Source organism: Phyllobates terribilis, unplaced genomic scaffold (assembly GCF_046119375.1).
Source record: "Phyllobates terribilis strain yellow unplaced genomic scaffold, ASM4611937v1 Scaffold_5__5_contigs__length_657084704, whole genome shotgun sequence".
Classification (NCBI taxonomy): Eukaryota; Metazoa; Chordata; class Amphibia; order Anura; family Dendrobatidae; genus Phyllobates; species Phyllobates terribilis.
In genome coordinates this window covers 426481877-426508330 of record NW_027362765.1, presented here as the reverse complement: position 1 = coordinate 426508330, position 26454 = coordinate 426481877, and the positions used below count along the sequence as shown (strand labels likewise).

The window sequence follows — 26454 nt, the reverse complement described above, 5'->3', positions numbered from 1 at the left end:
AGACTCTCGCCGACCGTGGAAACCTTCAAAAGGAACCTGAAGACCCACCTCTTCCGACAAGCCTACAACCTGCAGTAAACACCACTGCACGACCAGCTCTACCCTCACCTACTGTATCCTCACCCATCCCTCGTAGACTGTGAGCCCTCGCGGGCAGGGTCCTCGCTCCTCCTGTACCAGTCGCTGACTCGTTTTGTTAAGATTATGTAAATGCTTTTGTTATGTATATCCCTATCACATGTAAAGCGCCATGGAATAAATGGCGCTATAATAATAAATAATAATAATAATAATAATAATATGTAGTAGGTATAATAATAATAATACAGTATATATATATATATATATATATATATATATATATATATATATATATGTATTGTAGCAAGGCCAGGTAGGTGAGGGTAAAGTCCTAGCACTGCAGGTCCTGATTAGAGGTGCACAGGGGTTCAGCATGTGGCTTCTGGTGAGCCAGTGAGTCTGCAGGACATTGAAGCTAGTGAGTAACCAGCCAAGATGTGAGCTGCAGTGGGGAGAGAGACAAGTGAGGGTCTCTCTCTGAATGGAGTGACTGGGTGGTCAGCTGAGCAGTCTTTGGTCCTAGAGAAGGAAAGGACCATTTGAAAGAGGACTGTCTACCAGAGTGTGGGAGTTCGAAAGATCTCATACTGACCTGTGTGTGGTTGGACGTATACCTGCCAGAGTATTGGACGTATACCTGCCGGAGTATTGGACGTATATCTGCCGGAGTATTGGACGTATATCTGCCGGAGTATTGGACGTATACCTGCCGGAGTATTGGACGTATACCTGCCGGAGTATTGGACGTATACCTGCCGGAGTATTGGACGTATATCTGCCGGAGTATTGGACATATACCTGCCGGAGTATTGGACGTATACCTGCCGGAGTATTGGACGTATACCTGCCGGAGTATTGGACGTATATCTGCCGGAGTATTGGACGTATACCTGCCGGAGTATTGGACGTATACCTGCCGGAGTATTGGACGTATACCTGCCGGAGTATTGGACGTATACCTGCCGGAGTATTGGACGTATACCTGCCGGAGTATTGGACGTATATCTGCCGGAGTATTGGACGTATATCTGCCGGAGTATTGGACGTATACCTGCCGGAGTATTGGACGTATACCTGCCGGAGTATTGGACGTATATCTGCTGGAGTATTGGACGTATACCTGCCGGAGTATTGGACGTATATCTGCTGGAGTATTGGACGTATACCTGCCGGAGTATTGGACGTATACCTGCAGGAGTATTTCCTGTGATTACCTTTGCGGTGGAGCACAGCGGTTTGGTGATAAAGTCCCTCCGGGGTTCATGGAGCTAATAAACCTTGCCGTTTTGGACTAAAACGTTGCTTGTGTGAACACTGCCTAAAGTTGACTGAGCGAATCCCTACAATACATACAAGTGCTTCTCATTATATTAGAATATCATCAAAAAGTAAATTTATTTCAGTTCTTCAATACAAAAAGTGAAACTCATATATTATATAGAGTCATTACAAACAGAGTGATCTATTTCAAGTGTTTATTTCTGTTAATGTTGATGATTATGGCTTACAGCCAATGAAAACACAAAAGTCATTATCTCAGTAAATTAGAATACTTTATAACAACAGCTTGAAAAATGTTTTTAAAATCTGAAATGTTTCCTACTGAAATGTATGTTCAGTAAATGCCCTCAATACTTGGTCGGGCTCCTTTTGAATCAATTACGGGATCAATGCGACAATGTGGCATGGAGGCGATCAGCCTGTGGCACTGCTGAGGTGTTATGGAAGCCCAGGTGGCTTTGATAGCAGCCTTCAGCTCGTCTGCATTGTGGGGTCTGGTGTCTCATCTTCCTCTTGACAACACCCCATAGATTCTCTATAATAGATTCTCTATGGGGTTAAGGTCAGGCGAGTTTGCTGCCAATCAAGCACAGTGATACTGTTGTGTGTAAACCAGGTATTGGTACTTTTGGCAGTGTGGACAGGTGCCAAGTCCTGCTGGAGAATGACATTTCCATCTCCATAATCCTTGTCGGCAGAGGGAAGCATGAAGTGCTCTAAAATTTCCTGGTAGACGGCTGCGCTGACTTTGGTCTTGATAAAACACAGTGGACCTACACCCGCAGATGACATGACTCCCCAAACCATCACTGATTGTGGAAACTTCACACGAGACCTCAAGCAGCTTGGATTGTGGCCTCTCCACTCTTCCCCCAGACTCTGGGACCTTGATTTCCAAATGAAAATTGTAACTCTGGGACCTTGTGGAGTGTGTCAATGACTGCCTTCTGGACATCTGTCAAGTCAGCAGTCTTCCCCATGATTGTGGAGCCTACTGAAACAGACTAAGGGACCTTTTTAAATGCTTAGGAAGCCTTTGCAGTTGTTTTTTGTTAATTATTCTAATTTACTGAGCTAATAACTTGTGATCTCATTGGCTGTAAGCCATAATCATCAACATTAACAGAAATAAACACTTGAAATCGATCACTCTGTTTGTAATGACTCTATATAATATATGAGTTTCACTTTTTGTATTGAAGAACTGAAATAAATTAACTTTTTGATGATATTCTAATTTAGTGAGATGCACCTGTATATATCCTTCATGCATGCAATTCTTTTCATCTCCTCAATAAACTTTAATTGGTTAAAAAAAAATTGACAGCGGCATTTAACGAGTTAAACAACTATGACTGAAGCTAGACCCGGCCGCTGCTGTTAGGGGCAGGTGCTGGCTGTATATCACAGGTGCCACCTGCCGTGTTTGGAGCAGGCTAAGCTTCTGCTTCTCACTTACCTGCACCCGACATGCACACTACATATAGGGAGGATTTTAGGAAGGGTTTACAAGGATCGTCTGCATGGAAAGCACATCTTTACATTCCCTATTCAGGAATAATGAAGGGGTCCCCCATTGATGAACCTCCACTATCAGGCAGAGGGGAATAAGAAACACTCTCACTTTGGAGAACCCAACAGATCCCATGCACTACATGGACAGCCCATTGACTCCCATGGGAGCAGTGTATGAGCTGGCACTGCCGCATTCATATGGATATCGGAAGCCTAAACAAAACAAAGAATGAGCCCTTCAATTGTGTAGGATGCTATTTGATAAGGGGACTCTTTTCAGAAACTAGACATTACAGGAAATCTGGTAGCAGGATTTCACTCCCAAACTACTTCTATAAGCATGTAGCTCTTTCAAAGACAAGTCCAGCAATACCTTTACATGGCCAGTCCGCTCCTCCATTGCTGAGAAATCAGCATTTGAATGGATATGCAAATGAGGCTGAAGAGCTATGGTAGATGCGAAGCCTCTGTCACTCCAGCTCTATTCTCCGCCCAGCACCGCTTCCTCCTGCTTGACTGACAGCTCCTTTGTCTGAAATCACACAGCACAGAGGCTGTCAGTCAAGCAGGAGGGCGGGGAATAGAGCTGGAGTGACAGAGGCTCTAGATCTACCATAGTCCTTAAACCTTATTTGCATATCAATTCAAACGCTTATTTCTCAGTAGCATAAAATTGTCTTCTGAGTTTTCTGGTCAATAGATACTTCTTTATTCAGACTTGTAAAAACCTCCCTGTGGTCTAGGATAATGGCTCTTCCTTGGTTATCAAATGTAAAAATAGTGGCTTATATTTTATGATGGTCCAGGGAAGAAATAGGGGTAGCACTTAGTGGGATAGAGTACTAGAGGAGGTAATAATATTAGCCCTGGTGGTTCAGGTCAAAAGAGCAGGTTAGTTCCTGGAGGTATTGTCGTTTACTCCCCTGGCTGCGTCTGCTTCTCTTTCTGCCCCACACTGACAATACAGATCATTTCCAGGCAGGGAGAGAGAACTGCGGCTATGAACAGCTGCACAGTTCTCACTAGGACATTGCACATAGCATTCTGCATTTTTTATACCCTGTACTGAAAGAACTGCATTTTTGTTTCTAGTTTTTGTTTTTATTCCTGTTTTATTAATTATGGGTATGAACCTCTATTACATTTATAGGAGCACAGCTTGATAGACAAAAAAAAACTAAAAAATAAGTGCTCTAATGTTCCCCAAGGAGACAATTATGGAGACGGAAAAAGTGCACCACTTATGCCAATACAGTGGGGGAAATAAGTATTTGATCCCTTGTTGTTTTTGTAAACTTGCCCACTGACAAAGACATGAACAGTCTATAATTTTAAGGGAAGGTTAATTTTAACATTGAGAGATAGAATATAAAAAAAAAATCAAGAAAATCACATTGTATAAATTAGATAAATTTATTTGCATTTTGCAGTGAGAAATAAGTATTTGATCCCCTACAAACCATTATGAGTTCTGGCTCCTACAGACCAGTTAGACGCTCCTAATCAACTCGTTACCTGCATTAAAGACAGCTGTCTTACATAGTCACCTGTATAAAAGACTCCTGTTCACAGACTCAATTAATCAGTCAGACTCTAACCTCTACAACATGGGCAAGACCAAAGAGCTTTCTAATGATGTCAGGGACAAGATCATAGACCTGCACAAAGCTGGAATGGGCTACAAAACCATAAGTAAGACGCTGGGTGAGAAGGAGACAACTGTTGGTGCAATAGTAAGAAAATGGAAGAAATACAAAATGACTGTCAACCGACATTGATCTGGGGCACCATGCAAAATCTCACCTCGTGGGGTATCCTAGATCATGAGGAAGGTGAGAGATCAGCCTAAAACTACACGGGGGGAACTTGTTAATGATCTCCAGGCAGCTGAGACCACAGTCACCAAGAAAACCATTGGCAACACATTACATCTTAAAGGTTTAAAATCCTGCAGTGACCGCAAGATCCCCCTGCTCAAGAAGGCACATGTGCAGGCCCGTCTGAAGTTTGCCAAGGAACACCTGGATGATTCTGTGAGTTATTGGGAGAAGGTGCTGTGGTCAGATGAGACAAAAATTGAGCTCTTTGGCATTAACTCAACTCGCCGTGTTTGGAGGAAGAGAAATGCTGCCTATGTCCCAAAGAACACCATCCCCACTGTCAAGCATGGAGGTGGAAACATTATGTTTTGCGGGTGTTTCTCTGCTAAGGGCACAGGACTACTTCACCGCATCAATGGGAGAATGGATGGAGCCATGTACCGTAAAATCCTGAGCGACAACCTCCTTCCCTCAGCCAGGACATTAAAAATGGGTCGTGGCTGGGTCTTCCAGCAAGACAATGATCCAAAACATACAGCCAAGGCAACAAAGGAGTGGCTCAAAAAGAAGCACATTAAGGTCATTGCGTGGCCTAGCCAGTGTCCAGACCTTAATCCCATAGAAAACTTAAGGAGGGAGTTGAAGCTCCGAGTTGCCAAGCGACAGCCACAAAAAACATCTGACTGCTGTGTTTGCCACCAAGTATTAAGCGTTGTTTGCCAGAGGGATCAAATACGTATTTCTCACTGCAAAATGCAAAAAAATTATCTAATTTATACAATGTGATTTTCTTGATTTTTTGGGGGATATTCTATCTCTCAATGTTAAAATTAACCTACCCTTAAAATTATAGACTGTTCATGTCTTTGTCAGTGGGCAAATTTACAAAAACAACAAGGGATCAAATAATTATTTCCTTCACTGTAGCAAACACAACAGTTTCTCTCCTTTGAGCACTGATAACAATCACATCTTGTAAGGTGACTTTATTTAGTGATAGTCGTTTAAGTCACTAGTTGTCCAACAATCAGTTTTTGGCATCTAAATTTCCATTTTTTTCTTTTAATTTTGTACAATTTTCTGCTCTAAGTCAACTTTTTTTAAATCATGAATAACAGCACAACTCCAATAAGTGCTCATCATTACCTGAATAGTCCAGCCCATTTTTTCAGCAGTGTTTCATTATATTTGTCTCTAACTTCATACAGGAGATCAAAGAGTCGATTCACCGGAAATCCATATCCCTAAAAATTGAGAAAAGCAATTCACATAAGTGAATGATGTCAGCGATAATCGTGTATACCATGTTATTCTTCTCACAAATCTAAAGTCTGACAGGTCGGATAAAAAAATTAAGATTTTCTAATAGTCTGGCAATTTTTTTTTTTTATTTAACCCCATATTTCCTCCCCATTCTCATGCTTCTGTGTCTGGCTGCAGCAGGAGCTTCCCCCTCATCCTCCCCTTCCTCACTTTCCAGTGTCTGGCTGCAGCAGGAGCTTGCTCTTTGTCATCCCCTTCCTCATGCTTCTGTGTCTGGCAGGAGCACCCTCCGCCCCCCCTACTCCTTCCACACCCTCATGTGTCTGGCTAAAGCAGGACCTTTCACTCTATTTCCCTTCCTCGTGCTCCTGTGTCTGCCTGCAGCAGCAGCTTCCCCCCTGGCCGCCTCTTCCTTGCTCTCCTGTATCTGGCTGCAGCAGCATCTTCCCCTCCTGTCCCTCACTTTACTGTGTCTGGCTGCAGCAGGAGCTTCCCCCTCACTTCCCCTTCCTCACTCTTCTGTGTCTGGTAGCAGCAGGAGCTTCCCCCTCACTTCCCCTTCCTCACTCTTCTGTGTCTGGTAGCAGCAGGAGCTTCCCCCTCACTTCCCCTTCCTCACTCTTCTGTGTCTGGTAGCAGCAGGAGCTTCCCCCTCACTTCCCCTTCCTCACTCTTCTGTGTCTGGTAGCAGCAGGAGCTTCCCCCTCACTTCCCCTTCCTCACTCTTCTGTGTCTGGTAGCAGCAGGAGCTTCCCCCTCACTTCCCCTTCCTCACTCTTCTGTTTCTGGTTGCAGCAGGAGCTTCCCCCTCACTTCCCCTTCCTCACTCTTCTGTTTCTGGTTGCAGCAGGAGCTTTCTCCTTGTCCGCCCCTTCCTCACTCTCCTGTGTCTGGTTGCAGCAGGAGCTTTCTCCTTGTTCTCCCCTTCCTCACTCTCTTGTGTCTGGCTGCAGCAGGTGCTTCCCCCTCACTTCCCCTTCCTCACTCTCCTGTGTCTGGCTGCAGCACAAGCTTCCCCCTCATACTCCCCTTGCTCACTCTCCTGTGTCTGGCTGCAGCATGAGCTCCCCCCTGTCCTCCCCTTCCTCACTGTCCTGTGTCTGGCTGCAGCATGAGCTCCCCCCTGTCCTCTCCTTCCTCACTCTCCTGTGTCTGGCTGCAGCAGGAGCTTCCCCCCTGACCTCCTCTTCCTCACTCTCCTATGTCTGGTTTCAGTAGGAGCTTCCCCCTTGTCCTCCCCTTCCTCACTTTCCTGTGTCTGGCTGTAGCAGAAACTTCCCCCCTAACCCCCTCTTCCTCACTCTCCTGTGTCTGGCTGCAGCATAAGCTTCCCCCTCATACTCCCCTTCCTCACCCTCCTGTGTCTGGCTGCAGCATGAGCTCCCCCCTGTACCCCCCTTCCTCACCCTCCTGTATCTGGCTGCAGCAGGAGCTTCCCCCCTGTCCTCTCCTTCCTCACCCTCCTGTGTCTGGCTGCAGCAGGAGCTTCCCCCCTGACCTCCTCGTCCTCACTCTCCTATGCCTGGTTTCAGTAGGAGCTTCCCCCTTGTCCTCTCCTTCCTCACTTTCCTGTGTCAGACTGTAGCAGAAACTTCCCCCCTGACCCCCTCTTCCTCACTCTCTGGTGTCTGGCTGCAGCAGGAGTTTCCCACCCTGTCCTTCCCTTCCTCACGCTCCTGTGTCTGGCTGCAGCATGAGCTTCCCCCTGTCCTCCCCTTCCTCCCTTTCCTCACTCTCCTGGGCCTGGTTTCAGTAGGAGCTTCCCCCTTGTCCTCCCCTTCCTCACCCTCCTGTGTCGGGCTGCAGCATGAGCTTCCCCCTTGTCCTCCCCTTCCTCACTCTCCAGTGTCTGGCTGCAACATGAGCTTCCTCTTTGTCCTCCTCTTCCTCACTCTCTGGTGTCTGGCTGCAGCATGAGCTTCCCCCTTGTCCTCCCCTTCCTCACTCTTCTGTGTCTGGCTGTAGCAGGAACTTCCCCCCTGACCTCCTCTTCCTCACTCTCCTGTGTCTGGCTGCAACAGGAGCTTCCTCTTTGTCCTCCCCTTCCTCACTCTCCTGTGTTTGGCTGCAGCATGAGCTTCCCCCTTGTCCTCCTCTTCCTTACTCTCCTGTGTCTGGCTGCAACAGGAGCTTCCTCTTTGTCCTCCCCTTCCTCACTCTCCTGTGTCTGGCTGTAGCAGGAACTTCCCCCCTGACCTCCTCTTCCTCACTCTCTGGTGTCTGGTGGCAGCAGGAATATTTGCAGTGTTGCCCCTTCTTCTTCAAGACCTCTGTAATTCTCCCTGGCATGCTCTCAATCAACTTTTGGACCAAATCCTGACTGATAGCAGTCCATTCTTGCATAATCAATGCTTGCATTTTGCCAGAATTTGTTGGTTTTTGTTTGTCCACCCGTCTCTTGATGATTGACCACAAGTTCTCAATGGGATTAAGATCTGGGGAGTTTCCAGGCCATGGACCCAAAATCTCTATGTTTTGTTCCATGAGCTATTTAGTTATCACCTTTGCTTTATGGCAAGGTGCTCCATCATGCTGGAAAAGGCATTGTTGGGCGCCAAACTGCTCTTGGACGGTTGGGAGAAGTTGCTCTTGGAGGACATTCTGGTACCATTCTTTATTCATGGCTGTGTTTTTAGGCAAGACTGTGAGTGAGCCGATTCCCTTGGCTGAGAAGCAACCCCACACATGAATGGTTTCAGGATGCTTTACAGTTGGCATGAGACAAGACTGGTGGTAGCGCTCACCTCTTCGTCTCCGAATAAGCTGTTTTCCAGATGTCCCAAACAATCGAAAAGGGGATTCATCAGAGAAAATGATTTTGCCCCAGTCCTCAGCAGTCCACTCCCTGTACCTTTTGCAGAATATCAGTCGGTCCCTGATGTTTTTTCTGGAGAGAAGTGGCTTCTTTGCTGCCCTCCTTGAAACCAGCCCTTGCTCAAAGAGTCTCCGCCTCACAGTGCGTGCAGAAGCACTCACACCAGCCTGCTGCCATTCCTGAGCAAGCTCGGCACTGCTGGTAGTCCGATCCCGCAGCTGAAACAGTTTTAAGATACGGTCCTGGCGCTTGCTGGTCTTTCTTGGGCGCCCTGGAGCCTTTTTGACAACAATGGAAGCTCTCTCCTTGAAGTTCTTGATGATGCGATAGATTGTTGACTGAGGTGCAATCTTTGTAGCTGCGATACTCTTCCCTGGTAGGCCATTTTTGTGCAGTGCAATGATGGCTGCACGTGTTTCTTTAGAGATAACCATGGTTAACTGAAGAGAAACAATGATACCAAGAACCAGCCTCCTTTTAAAGTGTCCAGTGATGTCATTCTTACTTAATCATGACTGATTGATCGCCAGCCCTGTCCTCATCAACACCCACACCTGTGTTAATGGATCAATCACTAAAACGATGTTAGCTGCTCCTTTTAAGGCAGGACTGCAATGATGTTGAAATGTGTTTTGGGGGTTAAAGTTCATTTTCTGGGCAAATATTGACTTTGCAAGTACAGTAATTGCTGTTAAGCTGATCACTCTTTGACATTCAGGAGTATATACAAATTGCCATTACAAAAAATGAAGCAGTAAACTTTGGAAAAATTACTATTTGTCTCATTCTCAATACTTTTGGCCATGACTGTAGAGGGCTATTCCCAACAATAAAATTCAGAGGTCGGTGTTAGAGGAGAGTAGCGGTGTGTGTGTGCTGCAGTGCGCGTGTGCAGCCATCGCTCCATTCTGACAAATGGACCCTCATCGTCCTGCAAGGTATCATCTTTCATGCTAGGAATAGCCCTTAAGCGGCACATAAGTCCCTCTAATATTCAGAGGCGGAGTTTGGAGGAGGCTGTAAACTTTGTCTGGCATCCAGCTGAAAAGGACATTTGGGGGAAAGTCCTGTACATCAGCTGCATTTAGACAATTATCTACTGTATCTGCTGCACACCTAAAACCTGAATAAGAGGCAATTCTGCAAAATGTTTCTTTAAAGGTCATCTTAAACTGGATGTCAGCCATAGAACTGTACGCACCCCTCAGAATTGTGGTGTAAAATGGGAGCTGTACACCCATGTCTAAGTTTACCCTTGGGCATCATATAGGAGGGGCCCCTTAATCTGTAAAAGACTTCAACATTGAATTCACATCCTAGTAGTGTCCCATGAACAACATAAAAACAGATTAATTAAGGAATCTAGTTTTTGGCAAACAGCATTATTCCATGACAGTTCGCAGCTGTTCAAAAACAGGAAAAATGTATATTTGCCCAGTAAAACCGTGAAAGGATTACTATTCATCCATGAAGATGTAGGAGACAAAAAAAAGTGTGTAAAATGCAAAACTTTAAAAGGCATGAAACGCGTGGGCTCCCCCTGATACAGCAATGAACGTATCGCATTTCTTTTTCTGTATTTTGTACTCAAAATGTACAAATTGTCGGTTCTGTAAGACAAGATGGTTACAGATAGTATATACCATTATATTCGGGGCCAATCAAATATACTACAGTGTAGCAGGATGGTAAAGCCCCCCACACATTAGATGGCTGTCGGCCAATCACTGGGCTTACAACTATCTCCCCCGATTCCCGCATACAGGAGCACTTGGCTCAGTCGAATGCTCCGTTGCGGCTGCCAGATTACTCCAGTGCACATTTCCGTTTGGATCTGGTTCTTTGTACAGGATACTTTCCATCAATTAAAGCACCATTTTGGTGTTTTTTGGTTTCACCCCCGAAGTGGTGTCACTGTGTTCTCTGCCCCGAGGATTATACTTACCATCTGTTGTCTTCCACTGCTATCGGCACCGCTCCATCAATCTCCAGCAGTCGGTGACCTTCTGGATGTCTCCAGTGTTTGCTGGGCGGACCGGAAGTCACTTCTCAATGTAAGTCTTTGAGAACCCAAACGAGGCCAAAACGAGGGTCTAATAGACTTACACTGAGAGCAGCTTGTGACCGTTACCTCAGACTTCCGGGCAGTCAGGAACGATGGCGAAGCAGGACTGGAGTGGCGCCAGGAAGAGTAGAAGACGGCAGTTGTTAAGTATAATTCTAGGGTTAGGGAACAGTGATGCCACTCCAACAGTGAAATAAAAGAAAATGCCGGAGTCGTGCTTTAAAAAAATGTGCTTTATAATATTGCAGTCTATGAAAGACGGATTCAGAAATATCGCCATAAGTTTGCATCTGTTTTTCCATCCTTTTTTTATGAAAACATGTCAGATGTCACACTCCCCCCCCCATGTCATATAAAGAAAAAAATCTGTTTAAAAAAACAAAAGAAAAAAAAAGCAGCAGAGGCAACATATATGCTAATAAAACTGATATACTTGAAGCGTGTGCCTGTTAAAGGGAACCTGTCACCAGGTGAACCAGTCCGATCTGCAGGCACCATGTTATAGAGCAGGTGGAGGGGAGTAGTTTGATATATAAGTTTATGAGTAGATTCAATATAACCTGTGTTTTCATCATTTAATCCTCTGCTCTTTCTGAGATTTTTGGTCCAGTGGGCGGTCCTATCAGTGATTGACATCTTCTTTGTATAAGTGCGCCTACAGAATTAACTGTCAGTCACTGATAGGACCGCCCACTGGACCAAAAATCCCAGAAAGAGCAGAGGATTAAATGATGAAAACACAGGTAATACTGAATCTTTTCAGTGAAAGACTATCGTGAATGAGAGAACCTAGGACCGCTCGTCTCCCGATAAGTGTAGTGCAGGCTGCTAATCACTCGAAGAACAGGCAAAAACGCTTGTTCGTTGGGTGAAATGATCTTTTGTGCTATCACAAAAGATTGTCGTTTTCGGCAGCACATCTTCAGGCCTTGCACTGCCGATAACAATGGCAACCTAAGTGCACTGAATGATCTATTACAACATCGTTAAGCGATGTCTGCCCGCCTTAAGGGGCTATCAAAGGACAGCTGAATGGTAAATGTATACAGATCAGTGATCATTTAAAGAATTTGTCCACTACTTTTACATTGATGCCCCATTGGTAGGATAGGGTATTAATGTCTGATCGCCCGGGGTCCCGCACCCGATATCCTTGCCGATCAGCTGTTATCAGTGCCGGCGGAGGCCGCCGGCCAGAAGTGCTTACTTGCGGAGCTTGGCCGTCAAGTTGTACTGGCTGCCGCGGGGTCCTGCCATTTGCCTCCTATTCAATTCAATGGGAGGTGGATGTGCAGTACCCCGGGGCGGCCACTACAACTAGACGGCCAAGCTCCGCAAGTAAGCACTTCTGGCTGGCGGCTGACGCCAACGCCAATAACAGCTGACTGGCAGGGGTGCCGGGTGCGGGACCTCGGCCGATCATACATTGATGCCCTATCCTACCGATGGGGCTTCAATGTAAAAGTAGTGGACAACTTCTTTAATGCTACTGGCCAATTAGTGCAAATGTATCTTGAGAAAGGAGAGCTTGAATGTTTCCAACAGAGCGCACATGCTGGACTGCTGCTCGAATTAAGCTTCTCCTTACTACAGTGGAGCAGGATAGGGGGGGATAAGCACCCCCTGCTCTGATGATAGGTGGGGTCCTAACAATCAGGCATTTATCAAATATCCCTTGTGGGAAATTTTTTTGGGGAGCAAACGTGTGTACAGGAGCATTAGCTGATCAGTATGTGCCTTCAGTTATCTATCACCTCTGCAGTTCAGGACACTTTGTCCTCTTTAAATGCAGAAGCCCAAACAAGATCCGGCCCAGACTCACAAAGAATAAGAAAAAGTTTCTAACACAGAAAAAAAGTAATCGATGTAACAAAAACGGACTTAACAGCTATCATCTGTCACAAACAATATGGTGCAAAAATGACAAAACTATGCAGAAACCTAAAACTGACTGTGAGAGATAATTACTTTCTTCAAGCAGCACAGATACAATGAGCTTCCCCTTCCCGGGATAACCCTTTAAGAACCTGGACATTTTTTTTCTTTGCACTTTTTTCTTTTTCTCCACTTCTTTCAAGAGCCATAATAACCTTCCTCTAAACCAGACCTCGGAGAAGTGCAGCCCGTGGGCCGCATCCGGCCCTCTGCTTGTTCCAATCCGGCCCGCGGACCGAGACAGACGAAGGGCTGAAACAGTGGCCCACAGACCGCACCGTGCCGGTCCGCTGTCACCACTGTCTCTATCCGTGCTGAGCCGCTGACTGCAGCGGTAGAGGAGGGGCCTCCGGCCCCTTCCTCAGCCAATCAGTGTGTGAAACAGCTGATGCGATGACGTAATTTCATTGCGTCAGCGCACCGGACACAGTCAGGATCAGAGGCACAGCGCCGGGGGAACGGGAACGAGGTGAATATCTGTTTTTTTTTTCATGTGTATGGGATGTTTGGCTGGACATGGGGAGACTATAGGGGTCTGTTACTGGACATGGGGAGGCTATGGGGGTCTTTTGCTGGACATGGGGAGGCTATGGGTGTCTGTTGCTGGACATGGGGAGGCTATGGGGGTCTGTTACTGGACATGGGGAGGCTATGGGTGTCTGTTACTGGACATGGGGAGGCTATGGGGGTCTTTTGCTGGACATGGGGAGGCTATGGGTGTCTGTTGCTGGACATGGGGAGGCTATGGGGGTCTTTTGCTGGACATGGGGAGGCTATGGGTGTCTGTTTCTGGACATGGGGAGGCTATGGGGGTTTGTTGCTGGACATGGGGAGACTGTGTGAGGCTCATATGGTATATAGAAGGGGCTGTATTCAGGTTCAAACGGTATATAGGGGGATGTCAGCATACTTAATTCTACTCAATATTAAGTCATACAATTAATGTTAATATAATTATTAATATAATATAAAGTTGATATTAATATTGAGCAGAATTAATTTCAGCCTATTGTTCAGCCCTCCACAACTGTCACGGTCTCTCATGTGGCCCCTCAGGAAAATTAATTGCCCACCCCTGCTCTAAACAGAGGTTTAAGGGCTTGATTTTATTTGTTTTTTTTTTGCAGAACACCATTCACATTAACATATAATTTACTGAAAAACAGAAAAAAATCCAAGTGTTGTGAAATGGTGAAAAAAACAACCGTACTTCCATCATTGTATTTTGCTTTTGCACTGTTCATTGTGCGGTAAGAATGACCTGCCAGTGATTGTTCAGGTCAGTGCGACTGCAGCGATACCAAACTTGTATATAGTTTTCTTCACATTTCAGTGGTTAAAAAAAATTAATAAAAAAATTAAAATTTGGTTTGTCACCATTTTCTGAGACCTGTAACCTTATTATTTTTCCGCCTGTGAATCTGTGCGAGGGCTTGTTTCTCGCATGGTGAGCTGTCAATTTTTATTGTAGATGGGAGGGAGAGGAGGAGCCAGAGGCAGAGCTCCTCCCTCTCATCTACATAGGATCTTATCAGCACCAACTGTTCTCTCCTTTCTCAGTAACATAGCAATCTGTCTTCAACGAATACAGATTTTACCCGTAAATTGAGAATTTTGAAATTGAATGATCAGTCCTGGCGGAGAATTTCTCTGATAAGATATATTACAAAGTTTTTTCTTTTCATGTGAACTATTGGTGTATGAAATAAAAATTAAAACTATGGTTATTCTTTAAAAGACGACATTCTGCCTGCGGATGTCTGAATAAATCTCTGCGGTAAGCTCCGAGGCAGGGATTTTTGGACCTAAAAACAAATAGTATTAAATGATGGAAATTGGCTTGAAGGGCTCATTGTGGAGCGAGACACTGATCATTGAAAGCGCTGTACTCGGCTCTCACCACCAGTCCAATAGACAATGAATGGAGCAGTGGTGCACGTGCAAGACCAAAGCTCCACTGAAATGGGGAACTCCACAATCTCGCTCTCGGGATTGGTGGAAATCCCAGCAATGAGACTTCCCCCAAGGAACGGCAAGTTCTCATCTATTCTCCGCACAGGTAGTAATGTACATTTATGCTCCAATCTCTTTAATGTAAAGTAAAACTTCAGAAAGGATTTATCGGAAAGCTCCATTGAAATGGGGAGATCCACAACCTCACTCTCGGGATTGGTGGGAGCCCCAGCAATGAGACATCCCCAAAGGAACATCGGAAAGATCCAATTCAAATCTCCTCAATATATGGCACGCTCACTCATCTGAGCACACAAGAGGTTCTTTCTTCATTGGTTTCCAAGTCTGGTGTCAGACAGCAGCAAATTTAATTAGGATTGTGAGCAGAGGAGTCATGGTGACACTGACCTGCAGAGTATCGGCGAACACCACAATCAGATTCTTCAGTTCCAGCACCAGATCAGGGTCAGTGCAGTACGACTGCAAAGAGAATGGATGGGTTAAGAGCAGAGACACAGTCATGGATCCTGTACAGTATTAATGCCCTGACAATCGTGCTTCTTGTTTAAGGCCGTCTTGTTCGTCCGACAGCCATCTCTGCCAACTCTCACATACACAGGAGCCCTCATTTAGCCGAGTGCTCCTGTGTTCTCTTCTGAGAAAGTTGCCGACTAACACATCGGCAGGCGGCTTATCTTGCAAGGCCCAAATCAGACATGTGCGATCGACATCCCCCGACCATCAGTTGGCCGGTGCTATCTCATCCCACTCCTCCATACACAGGCACTCTCGCTGGCCGCAATGAGGAGACCACAGCTCCGATTCATTACTGCACCCCCTTCATGGTTTTCCCTGCACAGGCGCATTCCTGGCCACATCCACTTGAATAGAGCTGTGCTGCCGCAGGTGGCTGGGAGCGTCCAAGCACAGAGCAAAAACTGTGAAAAGGACACAGTACTGAACAAGAGTCAAAAGATCAATGCAAGTCCAAGAGATAAGAACTACAGATAAGCAAAAGGATTCAATGGACCCTAATCCAGCAGCCAAGTTGGTAGTCTGTGACCACCGAACCAGAGCCGTATAAACCTCCTCCTGACAGCAACCCTGGTGCGCAGCCTGATTACGTCAACATTATGGCATGATGTCCAACTTATCAGATGCCGGTAAGTAGGAGGTGTTTCTCAGGCTATGGTCCTTTGGACTTCTGCTGGACTAAGGTATTACTAATCATCTTGCTCAATTCTAGTGGGAGCTCCAGCAAACATTAAATGATTACATATGGAAGCTATATGCCATCTTATTAAGTCAAAGTGCCCATACACCTTGTCAAACACTCCATCAGCCGACAGCTGATCTTCAGCAACCGCCCCATACACATGTACGCTCAGTACAGCTGATCACGCAGAGAGAGAAGAGAGTTAGGCAGTGCCAAACATCTGACATCAACTATTGGAGGAGAATCGTAAGCCCCCATACATGCAAGATCATTGGCCTATCCAGCTAATATCAGCTGTGATCAACTACAAGTCACAGTCCAGGGTCCCAGCAGATCCTCGTCTTGCTTGCATCTAAATTAGAAGAAGGTTTCGGATGTCGACTCATGACCAGAGATGCTTGTGAAGGGGGCTGGCTGACTGGCATTTCAATATATAAGACAGATCCCTTCTATGTCACAGTTGCCTAAGAAGAGGGGTTGGTTTAAGTAATTAAATCAGAACTCGGCCAGCCCCCTTCCCACACAGCTCCAATCTCACGCTGGGAAACACTGTCCCACGTCAGACACAAACCAGAAGAGGACCTCCCGGTACCTGGAACAGTGGCTTATAGCAGACGATCGGGCACCTTTCTGACATGGACTATATTAGTACATTGCATATCTAATTTTAACAGATTTAACAGCATTTATTTTTTTTTGCTGGAAAACCTGCTATGTTATCTAGGTGGTTGTATCATCAACAACTCCAGGGGTAATAATGAACAATTACAGGGGTAATAATAGAAAAATCACACAATTTTCATAGTGTATGCTCGTACTAAAGGGAATTTGTCACCAAGCCTTTGCTACCTAATCTGAGAGCAGTATTATACAGAGTAAGAAACCCCGACTCCAGCGATGTGTCACTTACTGGGCTCCTTGGTGTAGTTTTTATACAATCACTGCTTTATCATCCAACCCCACCCCAACCACTGATTAGCAGCTTTCTGCCTATGCACAGTGTACACAGAAAGCTGCCAATCAGTGGTGTGGGTGGGGTTATACAGAGCTCAGCGATCAGAGAACTGGTAGGTCTGCAGCAGATAAAAGTTTTTAATCAAAACTGAAGCACCCAGTAAAGTTAAGTGATACATCGCTGGAATCAGGGTCTCTGACCCTATATCATGCTGCACTCAGATCGCAAAAACCTGGCGACAGATTCCTTTTAAGATGAGTCCCAGACCACAATGGCTAGCCCTGGTAGAAGGCAGTGGGGAACACTTGGAATAAAATAACAAGACGGAAGATGAATTGCGTGCCATGAATTAGAGGCTTATCTCTCCGATTTCAGACAATTTATTGCTTGGCTCAATTCCATCTTCTTCAGAGGAGTGTAAAATTGCACAGAAAAAGCGAGTGGCGCTGGGTGAGAGCAGAACAATGCACACTGCTGAGCTCTGCCGAGCGTGCAGCGTCAGGAAGCCTTCATGTCGTACAGATGTACAGGAGGTAATGGCACTCAGCATTACTAGTAATTGTGCACATCTCTGCCAAAACACAACGTAAAAGCCGGCGTCCTCGTGTATCTGAATCAGAGCGGTGCCGAGAGCTGGAGAAGAGAAAAATCTTACAGAACCGACCCATCACCAGACACAGAGATCTGTGAGGGCGATACTTTAATCTGATGACCTCCTTTAATCCCTTCGAGGAACCAGCTTAATCTCTTAAAGAAACAGGAATTTTTCCCTTTTGCGCTTTTGTCTTTTCATTTTTTGAGGTAAAACGACAATTCTAGGGTTCCGATTTTTTACTTCTTTTTTTCGGTGTTTAACATATGGTTTAAATAATAGATCGGACTATTTTGGACGCAACGATACCAAGTATGTTTTTTTTTTATATATATTTTTTATATATTATATATATGTTTTAAAACACTGTTTTATCAAATTTTTATTCTATTCAATGCCTGCTCGTCTGTTTCTTGAGTCCTACCCTACGGAGGTGGATGCAGACTGACAGATATTCAAGTCTCAGGCATGAATGGCTTGGATGGCTTACTAAAATTTAGGCTGTGTGCCCACTATGCGCTTTTTAAGCGTTTCCGCAGAGGTAATTCCGCTGCAAAAACGCTTAAAAACGCTTGGTAGAAGGTCTGCCATGGTCCCCAATGATAATCCGCACGTGCTGTGCACATGCTGCAGAAATTTCCGCTGCGGATTATCATTGCGGAAAAATCTGCAGCACTACCAATTATTTTGCGGAAGCGCGTCGTTTTTGCCGCCATTGACTTGCACTGAGTCGCTAAATATCCGCATGACTACATGTGCACATGCGGATATTAAGCGATTCAATGTGCGGATGGTACCCGGGTTTGGAGAAGAGGAGACTCTCCCCCGGACTTGGTTACCATAGAACCTGTAAAAAAAGAATTTAAAATAAAAATAAATATTATACTCACCTTCTGATGGCCCCCAGTCTCCTTTGTGATGCGCCCTGGCTCCCCGGCGGCTCGCGACTAAATGATGTCATTGAAGGTCCTTTTAGACCATCGCGAGCCGCTGGGGAGACCGGAGAAGGAGACCGGGGCCATCGGAAGGTGAGTATAATGTTTTTTTTTAATTTTTTACCATTTTTAGTCTTTTTTTTAACTAACTTGGTCACACTATATAAAATCCATGCCGGTTGCATGGATTTATATAGTGTGACCAAGTTGTCAAGCACTTTTGCAAGTGATGCTAAAATCGCCTGGAAAGGGCTTGATAACCCGCATGCGAAATCGCATGTGCAAAAAGCGTGACAAACGCTTGTCCCTGGCTGAAAAACCGCATGTACAATCCGCATGCACAATCCGCATGCGTTTTTTCTGCCAGGGAGATGCAGAAACGCTCAGGAAAAATCCAGAGCATTTCTGCATCGTCGGCACATAGCCTTACAGAGATAAAAGCTCCCTGCTTCTGAAACAGAGCTCCAAATCCTTGCCTTCCATTACACGTACCATATTAAAAAGCATTTTTCTATCTCTGTGCACTGCTAGGGTTTGTCCTCACTATACAAGGAGAGAGGGAGAGGAGGGAGGAAAGGGAGGGGAGAGAGGAGAACGATAGGGAGGAGAGAGAGAGGAAAAGGAGAGAGGGAGGGAGGGGAACAAGGGAGGGGGAGAGGAGAACAAGAGGGAGGGAGAGAGAGGGAAGGGAGAGAGAGAGGGAAGGGAGAGAGGGAGGGAGAGGAACAAGGGAGGGGAGAGAGGAGAACGAGAGGGAGGGGAGAGAGGAAAGGAGAGGAACAAGGGAGGGGGGAGAGGAGAACGAGAGGGAGGGGAGAGAGAGGGAAGGGAGAGAGGGAAGGACAGGAACGAGGGAGGGGACAGAGGAGAACGAGAGGGAGGGGAGAGAGAGGGAAGGGAGAGAGGGAGGGACAGGAACGAGGGAGGGGACAGAGGAGAACGAGAGGGAGGGGAGAGAGAGGGTAGGGACAGAGGGAGGGAGAGGAACAAGGGAGGGGAGAGAGGGGAATGAGAGGGAGGGGAGAGAGAGGAAAGGGAGAAAGGGAGGGAGAAGAACAAGGGAGGGGAGAGAGGAGAACGAGAGGGAGGGGAGAGAGGAAAGAGAGGGAGAAGAACAAGGGAGGGGAGAGAGGAGAACGAGAGAGGAGAACGAGAGACAAGGGAGAGAGGGAGGGAGAGGAATGAGGGAGGGGAGAGAGAGGGGAGAGGGAGCGGAACAAGAGAGGGGAGAGAGGAGAACGAGAGGGAGGGGAGAGAGAGGGAAGAGAGAGAGAGGGAGAGGAACGAGGGAGGGTAGAGGGACGGAGAGGAACAAGGGAGGGGAGAGAGGAGAACGAGAGGGAGGGAAGAGTGGAGAACGAGAGGGAGGGGAGAGAGGAGAACAAGAGGGAGGGGAGAGAGGAAAACGAGAAGGAGGGGAGAGAGGAAAACGAGAGGGAGGGGAGAGAGGAAAACGAGAGGGAGGGGAGAGAGGGAGGGAGAGGAACGAGGGAGGGGAGAGAGGGAGGGAGAGGAACGAGGGAGGGGAGAGGGAGAAGAACAAGAGGAGAAAGAGATGGAGGAGAGAGAGGGAAGAGAGAGAGGGAGGGGAAAGAGAGGGAAGGGAAAGAGGAAGGGAGAGAGGGAGGGATAGGAACGAGGGAGGGGAGAGAGAGGGAAGGAAGCGAGGGAGGGCAGAGAGAGGGAAGGAAACGAGGGAGGGGAGAGAGGGAAAGAAACGAGGGAGGGGAGAGAGGGAAAGAAGCGAGGGAGGGGAGAGGGGGAGAGAGGGAGGGGAGAAAGAGGAAAGAGGGGATAGAGAGAGAAGGGAGGAGAAAGAGGGAGGGGAGAAAAGGAGCGGAGAGAGGGAGAGGTGAGAAGGAGGGAAGACAGGAAGGGGAGAGAGGAGAGAAAGAGGGGACAGAGAGAGAAGGCAGGAGAAAGAGGGAGGGGAGAGGGATGGGGGAGAAGGAGGGAAGGGGAGAGAGGGAGGGGAGAGAAGTGAGAGAGGTAGAGGAGAGAGGGAGAGGAGAGAGGGAGGGGACAGAGCAGAAAGAGAAGGAGGAGAAAGAGGAGAGAGGGGGAGAAAAAGGAGAGAGTGAGGGGAGAGAGAGTGAGAGGGAGGAGAGAGAGAGGTAGGGGAGAGAGGGGAGAAAAAAGAGTGAGAGGAGCGAAAGAGCGTGGAGAGAGGAGGAGAGAGAGGCAAGAGGGAGGGGAGAGAAGGAGGGGGAACAGAGAGGGAGGGGGTACAGAGATGGAGGGGGGCAAAAAGGGAGGGGGGACAGAAAGAGAAGGGGGCAATAAAGGAGTGGGGACAGAAAGGGAGGCGGGACAGAAAGGGAGGCGGGACAGATAGCGAGGCGGGACAGATAGCGAGGCGGGACAGATAGCGAGGCGGGACAGATAGCGAGGCGGACAGAGAGAGAGGGGGGACAGAGAGGGAGGGGGGACAGAGGGGGAGGGGGGACAGAGGGAGGGGGGACTGAGAGGGAGGGGGGACTGAGAGGGAGGGGGGACTGAGAGGGAGGAGGGAGGGATCTGGGAGTGAGAGGGAGATGGGAGAGAGTGAGGAGGGAGAAAGAGAGGGAGGTGAGAGAGGGGGAGGTGAGAGAGGGGGAGGTGAGAGAGAGGGAGGTGAGAGGGAGGGAGGGAGGCGAGAGGGAGGGAGGCGAGAGGGAGGGAGGCGGGAGGGAGGGAGGCGAGAGGGAGGGAGGCGAGAGGGAGGGAGGGAGGCGAGAGGGAGGGGAGAGAGAGGGAGGGGAGAGAGAGGGAGGGGAGAGAGAGGGAGGGGAGAGAGAGGGAGGGGAGAGACAGGAGAGAGAGAGGAGAGAGGGGACAAAGGGAGGGAAGAGAGGGATGGTGAGAGGGGAGAAAAAGAGAAGAGTGGGGACAGAGAGAGAGGACAGGGAGGGGAGAGGTGAGAGAGGAAGTTGATTGAGGGAGAGAAGGAAGGGAGAAAGTGAGGGGAGAGAGGGAAGAGAGGGAGGGCATAGAGGGAGCGGAAAGAGGGTAGGGAGAGAGGGGGAAGCGGGAAAGGAGAGGGGGGAAAGCGGGAAGGGAGAGGGGGAAAGAGGGAAGGGAGAGAGGGGAAAGAGGGAAGGGAGAGAGGGAGGGGAAAGAGAGGGAAGGGAAAGAGGAAGGGAGAGAGGGAGGGATAGGAACGAGGGAGGGGAGAGAGAGGGAAGGAAGCGAGGGAGGGCAGAGAGAGGGAAGGAAACGAGGGAGGGGAGAGAGGGAAAGAAGCGAGGGAGGGGAGAGGGGGAGAGAGGGAGGGGAGAAAGAGGAAAGAGGGGATAGAGAGAGAAGGGAGGAGAAAGAGGGAGGGGAGAAAAGGAGCGGAGAGAGGGAGAGGTGAGAAGGAGGGAAGACAGGGAGGGGAGAGAGGAGAGAAAGAGGGGACAGAGAGAAGGCAGGAGAAAGAGGGAGGGGAGAGAGATGGGAGAGAAGGAGGGAAGGGGAGAGAGGGAGGTGAGAGAGGTAGAGGAGAGAGGGAGAGGAGAGAGGGAGGGGACAGAGCAGAAAGAGAAGGAGGAGAAAGAGGAGAGAGGGGGAGAAAAAGGAGAGAGTGAGGGGAGAGAGAGTGAGAGGGAGGAGAGAGAGAGGTAGGGGAGAGAGGGGAGAAAAGAGAGAGCGGAGAGGAGCGAAAGAGCGTGGAGAGAGGAGGAGAGAGAGGCAAGAGGGAGGGGAGAGAAGGAGGGGGAACAGAGAGGGAGGGGGTACAGAGATGGAGGGGGGCAAAAAGGGAGGGGGGACAGAAAGAGAAGGGGGCAATAAAGGAGTGGGGACAGAAAGGGAGGCGGGACAGAAAGGGTGGCGGGACAGATAGCGAGGCGGGACAGATAGCGAGGCGGGACAGATAGCGAGGCGGGACAGAGAGGGAGGCGGACAGAGTGAGGGAGGGGGGACAGAGGGGGGACTGAGAGGGAGGGGGGACAGAGAGGGAGGGGGGACAGAGAGGGAGGGGGGACTGAGAGGGAGGGGGGACTGAGAGGGAGGAGGGAGGGATCTGGGAGTGAGGTGGGAGAGAGAGGGAGATGGGAGAGAGTGAGGAGGGAGAAAGAGAGGGAGGTGAGAGAGGGAGGTGAGAGAGGGGGAGGTGAGAAAGAGGGAGGTGAGAGGGAGGGAGGGAGGCGAGAGGGAGGGAGGGAGGCGAGAGGGAGGTGAGAGAGAGGGAGGGGAGAGACAGGAAAGAGAGAGGAGAGAGGGGACAAAGGGAGGGAAGAGAGGGATGGTGAGAGGGGAGAAAAAGAGAAGAGTGGGGACAGAGAGAGAGGACAGGGAGGGGAGAGGTGAGAGAGGAAGTTGATTGAGGGAGAGAAGGAAGGGAGAAAGTGAGGGGAGAGAGGGAAGAGAGGGAGGGCATAGAGGGAGCGGAAAGAGGGTAGGGAGAGAGGGGGAAGCGGGTAGGGAGAGAGGGGGAAGCGGGAAAGGAGAGAGGGGAAAGCGGGAAAGGAGAGAGGGGGAAAGAGGGAAGGGAGAGAGGGGAAAGAGGGAAGGGAGAGAGGGGAAAGAGGGAAGGGAGAGAGGGAGGGAAAAGAGAGGGAAGGGAAAGAGGAAGGGAGAGAGGGAGGGATAGGAACGAGGGAGGGGAGAGAGAGGGAAGGAAGCGAGGGAGGGCAGAGAGAGGGAAGGAAACGAGGGAGGGGAGAGAGGGAAAGAAGCGAGGGAGGGGAGAAAGAGGAAAGAGGGGATAGAGAGAGAAGGGAGGAGAAAGAGGGAGGGGAGAAAAGGAGCGGAGAGAGGGAGAGGTGAGAAGGAGGGAAGACAGGGAGGGGAGAGAGGAGAGAAAGAGGGGACAGAGAGAGAAGGCAGGAGAAAGAGGGAGGGGAGAGGGATGGGAGAGAAGGAGGGAAGGGGAGAGAGGGAGGGGAGAGAGGTAGAGGAGAGAGGGAGAGGAGAGAGGGAGGGGACAGAGCAGAAAGAGAAGGAGGAGAAAGAGGAGAAAGGGGGAGAAAAAGGTGAGAGTGAGGGGAGAGAGAGTGAGAGGGAGGAGAGAGAGAGGTAGGGGAGAGAGGGGAGAAAAGAGAGAGCGGAGAGGAGCGAAAGAGCGTGGAGAGAGGAGGAGAGAGAGGCAAGAGGGAGGGGAGAGAAGGAGGGGGAACAGAGAGGGAGGGGGTACAGAGATGGAGGGGGGCAAAAAGGGAGGGGGGACAGAAAGAGAAGGGGGCAATAAAGGAGTGGGGACAGAAAGGGAGGCGGGACAGATAGCGAGGCGGGACAGATAGCGAGGCGGGACAGATAGCGAGGCGGGACAGATAGCGAGGCGGGACAGAGAGGGAGGGGGGACAGAGAGGGAGGGGGGACAGAGGGGGAGGGGGGACTGAGAGGGAGGGGGGACTGAGAGGGAGGGGAGACTGAGAGGGAGGAGGGAGGGATCTGGGAGTGGGAGGGAGGTGGGAGAGAGAGGGAGATGGGAGAGAGTGAGGAGGGAGAAAGAGAGGGAGGTGAGAGAGAGAGGGGGAGGTGAGAGGGAGGGAGGGAGGCGAGAGGGAGGGAGGGAGGCGAGAGGGAGGGAGGGAGGCGGGAGGGAGGGAGGCGAGAGGGAGGGAGGCGAGAGGGAGGGAGGGAGGCGGGAGGGAGGGAGGCGAGAGGGAGGGGAGAGACAGGAGAGAGAGAGGAGAGAGGGGACAAAGGGAGGGAAGAGAGGGATGGTGAGAGGGGAGAAAAATAGAAGAGTGGGGACAGAGAGAGAGGACAGGGAGGGGAGAGGTGAGAGAGGAAGTTGATTGAGGGAGAGAAGGAAGGGAGAAAGTGAGGGGAGAGAGGGAAGAGAGGGAGGGCATAGAGGGAGCGGAAAGAGGGTAGGGAGAGAGGGGGAAGCGGGAAAGGAGAGAGGGGAAAGCGGGAAGGGAGAGGGGGAAAGAGGGAAGGGAGAGAGGGGAAAGAGGGAAGGGAGAGAGGGGAAAGAGGGAAGGGAGAGAGGGGAAAGAGGGAAGGGAGAGAGGGGAAAGAGGGAAGGGAGAGAGGGGAAAGAGGGAAGGGAGGGAGGGGAAAGAGGGGAGGGAGGAGAAAGAGGGAAGGGAGAGAGGGAGGGGAGAGGAGACTGAGAAGGAGAACATGACCAATCCTTTTGTTCTTAGGTGTTCTTAGGGGATAATTGCCACCACCACAGGTAGCATTCAGAGATAACCACAATTTGAACAGGGCAGTATAGAGGGAATAGCTTTATCTACCACTCTAACTATCTATATTAGCTTGGTAGTAGGACAGGGATAACTAGACAGCATGAAAGGTGAATATCTCCAGTAAAGGTGTCTTGGTAGAGGTGGTTCTCAACGGCAAATATCTGGCATGATAATTAGGAACTATTTCCTGATGGTGCACTCCACACTGAACTATTCAGTCTGATCTAATGAAGAGGTCAGATGAGACTAATGAGGACAGATTGCAATAATAACAGCAGATTAACTCGGCATATTCTGAAGTACACGACTAGGGGGCGTGTTTTGAGGGTCCAGTCAGTTGTAAATCACAGAAGGATTATGCAAATGGTGACTCACAGCCTGAGTCTTCTGGGAGGAAACAAAAGTCTGGTAGGTCTCCTACACCTAATTACAAAAAGAAGCACAATGGCGGAGGAGTCATTCCTCATTTTGACATGATGCTGCTTAGAGCTCAGGACCTGAAGATCCTTCTTACTTACAGAGTGTGTGCGGAGGGCAGCGATGATCTTGGACTGCGCCATAGTCCACAGCTCCGTCGTGTAGGTTCCCGTTACCAAACCTTGTGTTACGTGTAAAATGTGATCTTCTACCACAAAAAACCTAAAGCAAGAAGGATGCCATGATCATCACATGAGAAGGAAAGAGAGATGGGTCCTGACTTCTAACAGTACAGCCTCAGTAGTGGATCATCTTCTGGGTTAATATATATATTAGTGATGGGATAGGACTATGCAAGATAAATAATATGCAGATATGACATAGATAAATAAATCTGACATAATTAAAGGTACTTTTTCAAGATTTAAAAGGGTTAATCCCATATTAACAGATGGATATTGTCAGATAGTACTTGTAAAAACAATCACTTTTGCAATTTACTTCTTCTGAAAATTTCCAGACATCCTTGAGATATTAACACCTTTTCTTTTCTTTACAGCTTTTCGCCTAGGAGACTGACCACCGCTGCTGTCTAGATGTAGTGATGGTCTCCAAGGCAACGAGTTGTAAACAAGCAAAAAAAAACGTAATATCTCAAGAATGGCTGAAAATTTTAATAAGCTGTAAATTGCAAAATTGTTTGTATTTAGAAGCACAATCTGACCATGCCAATTTCTGAAGGTGGGAAAATCCCTTTAAGTTATCCCAAATCAATAGGCTATGGGATATCTTTTGATCGCTAGTGAGGTCAGACCTCCAGTGATCTAAAGAACAGATCCTGAACTGAATGTAGAGGAGATTGGGCATGCATTCGACTATTTTATTCTGTCTGCCGGAGAAAGCCGAGAACACCTATAGAAAGACATCCTGATGAATAATTACAATATTAGCGTTTTCCTGCAAAATGTTTGAAGCCTTAATATAATTATACCCGATTTCAATGAGTCTTGTCAAAATATTTTATTTATTTCCATTTTTGGCCGAGTCTTATCAGTCTCGTCTTTCTCCAGATGCATCTTCTCCTCCACATGAGAACTTACCCTACAATCTGGCTGAAGTATTTCCGATATCCTTCCACTGTCTCGTGCTGGAACAGAAGGAAGACAGAAGCCATATTAACGTCTCCATCTGGAGCTCATACACACTTCATTGTAATCTGCGGAAACCTATAGTTACCATGTTTGCCTGGGGCTGCAGGACTAGTCGCGCCTGTTTTCTTCGCTGTTTTCTATAGTAGTTTTCAAAGACTTCTTTATCGCCCTAGAATGAAGAAATGCAAATCTGGTCTGAGATCAGGACTTACAGTTTGGTATTTGCTTGTATATTAAACCTTATCATGATTGTATTTTGGACACCTTTTTTTAACTTTACACTTTATTATTTTAATAGGATTAACAAGACCGAAACAGTGCCAACGCACTTTTTATGGATTGCTAAATATAAAATT

General features: G+C 48.2%; 1 protein-coding gene across 4 annotated transcripts in view; it reads right to left on the bottom strand.

The window, feature by feature from the left end:
* The window catches only part of EXOC6 (exocyst complex component 6), a 263669-nt gene that overhangs the window by 128877 nt on the left and 108338 nt on the right, over window positions 1-26454 (bottom strand). For all 4 annotated transcript variants that reach the window (XM_073685247.1, XM_073685249.1, XM_073685246.1 and 1 more), the window contains exons 9-13: window positions 26184-26267; window positions 26048-26094; window positions 25049-25169; window positions 15137-15208; window positions 5844-5941 (exon numbers count right to left, since the gene is read on the bottom strand). In XM_073685247.1, the coding sequence (XP_073541348.1) occupies window positions 5844-5941; window positions 15137-15208; window positions 25049-25169; window positions 26048-26094; window positions 26184-26267 (422 nt within the window). The remainder of the gene's footprint in view (window positions 1-5843; window positions 5942-15136; window positions 15209-25048; window positions 25170-26047; window positions 26095-26183; window positions 26268-26454) is intronic.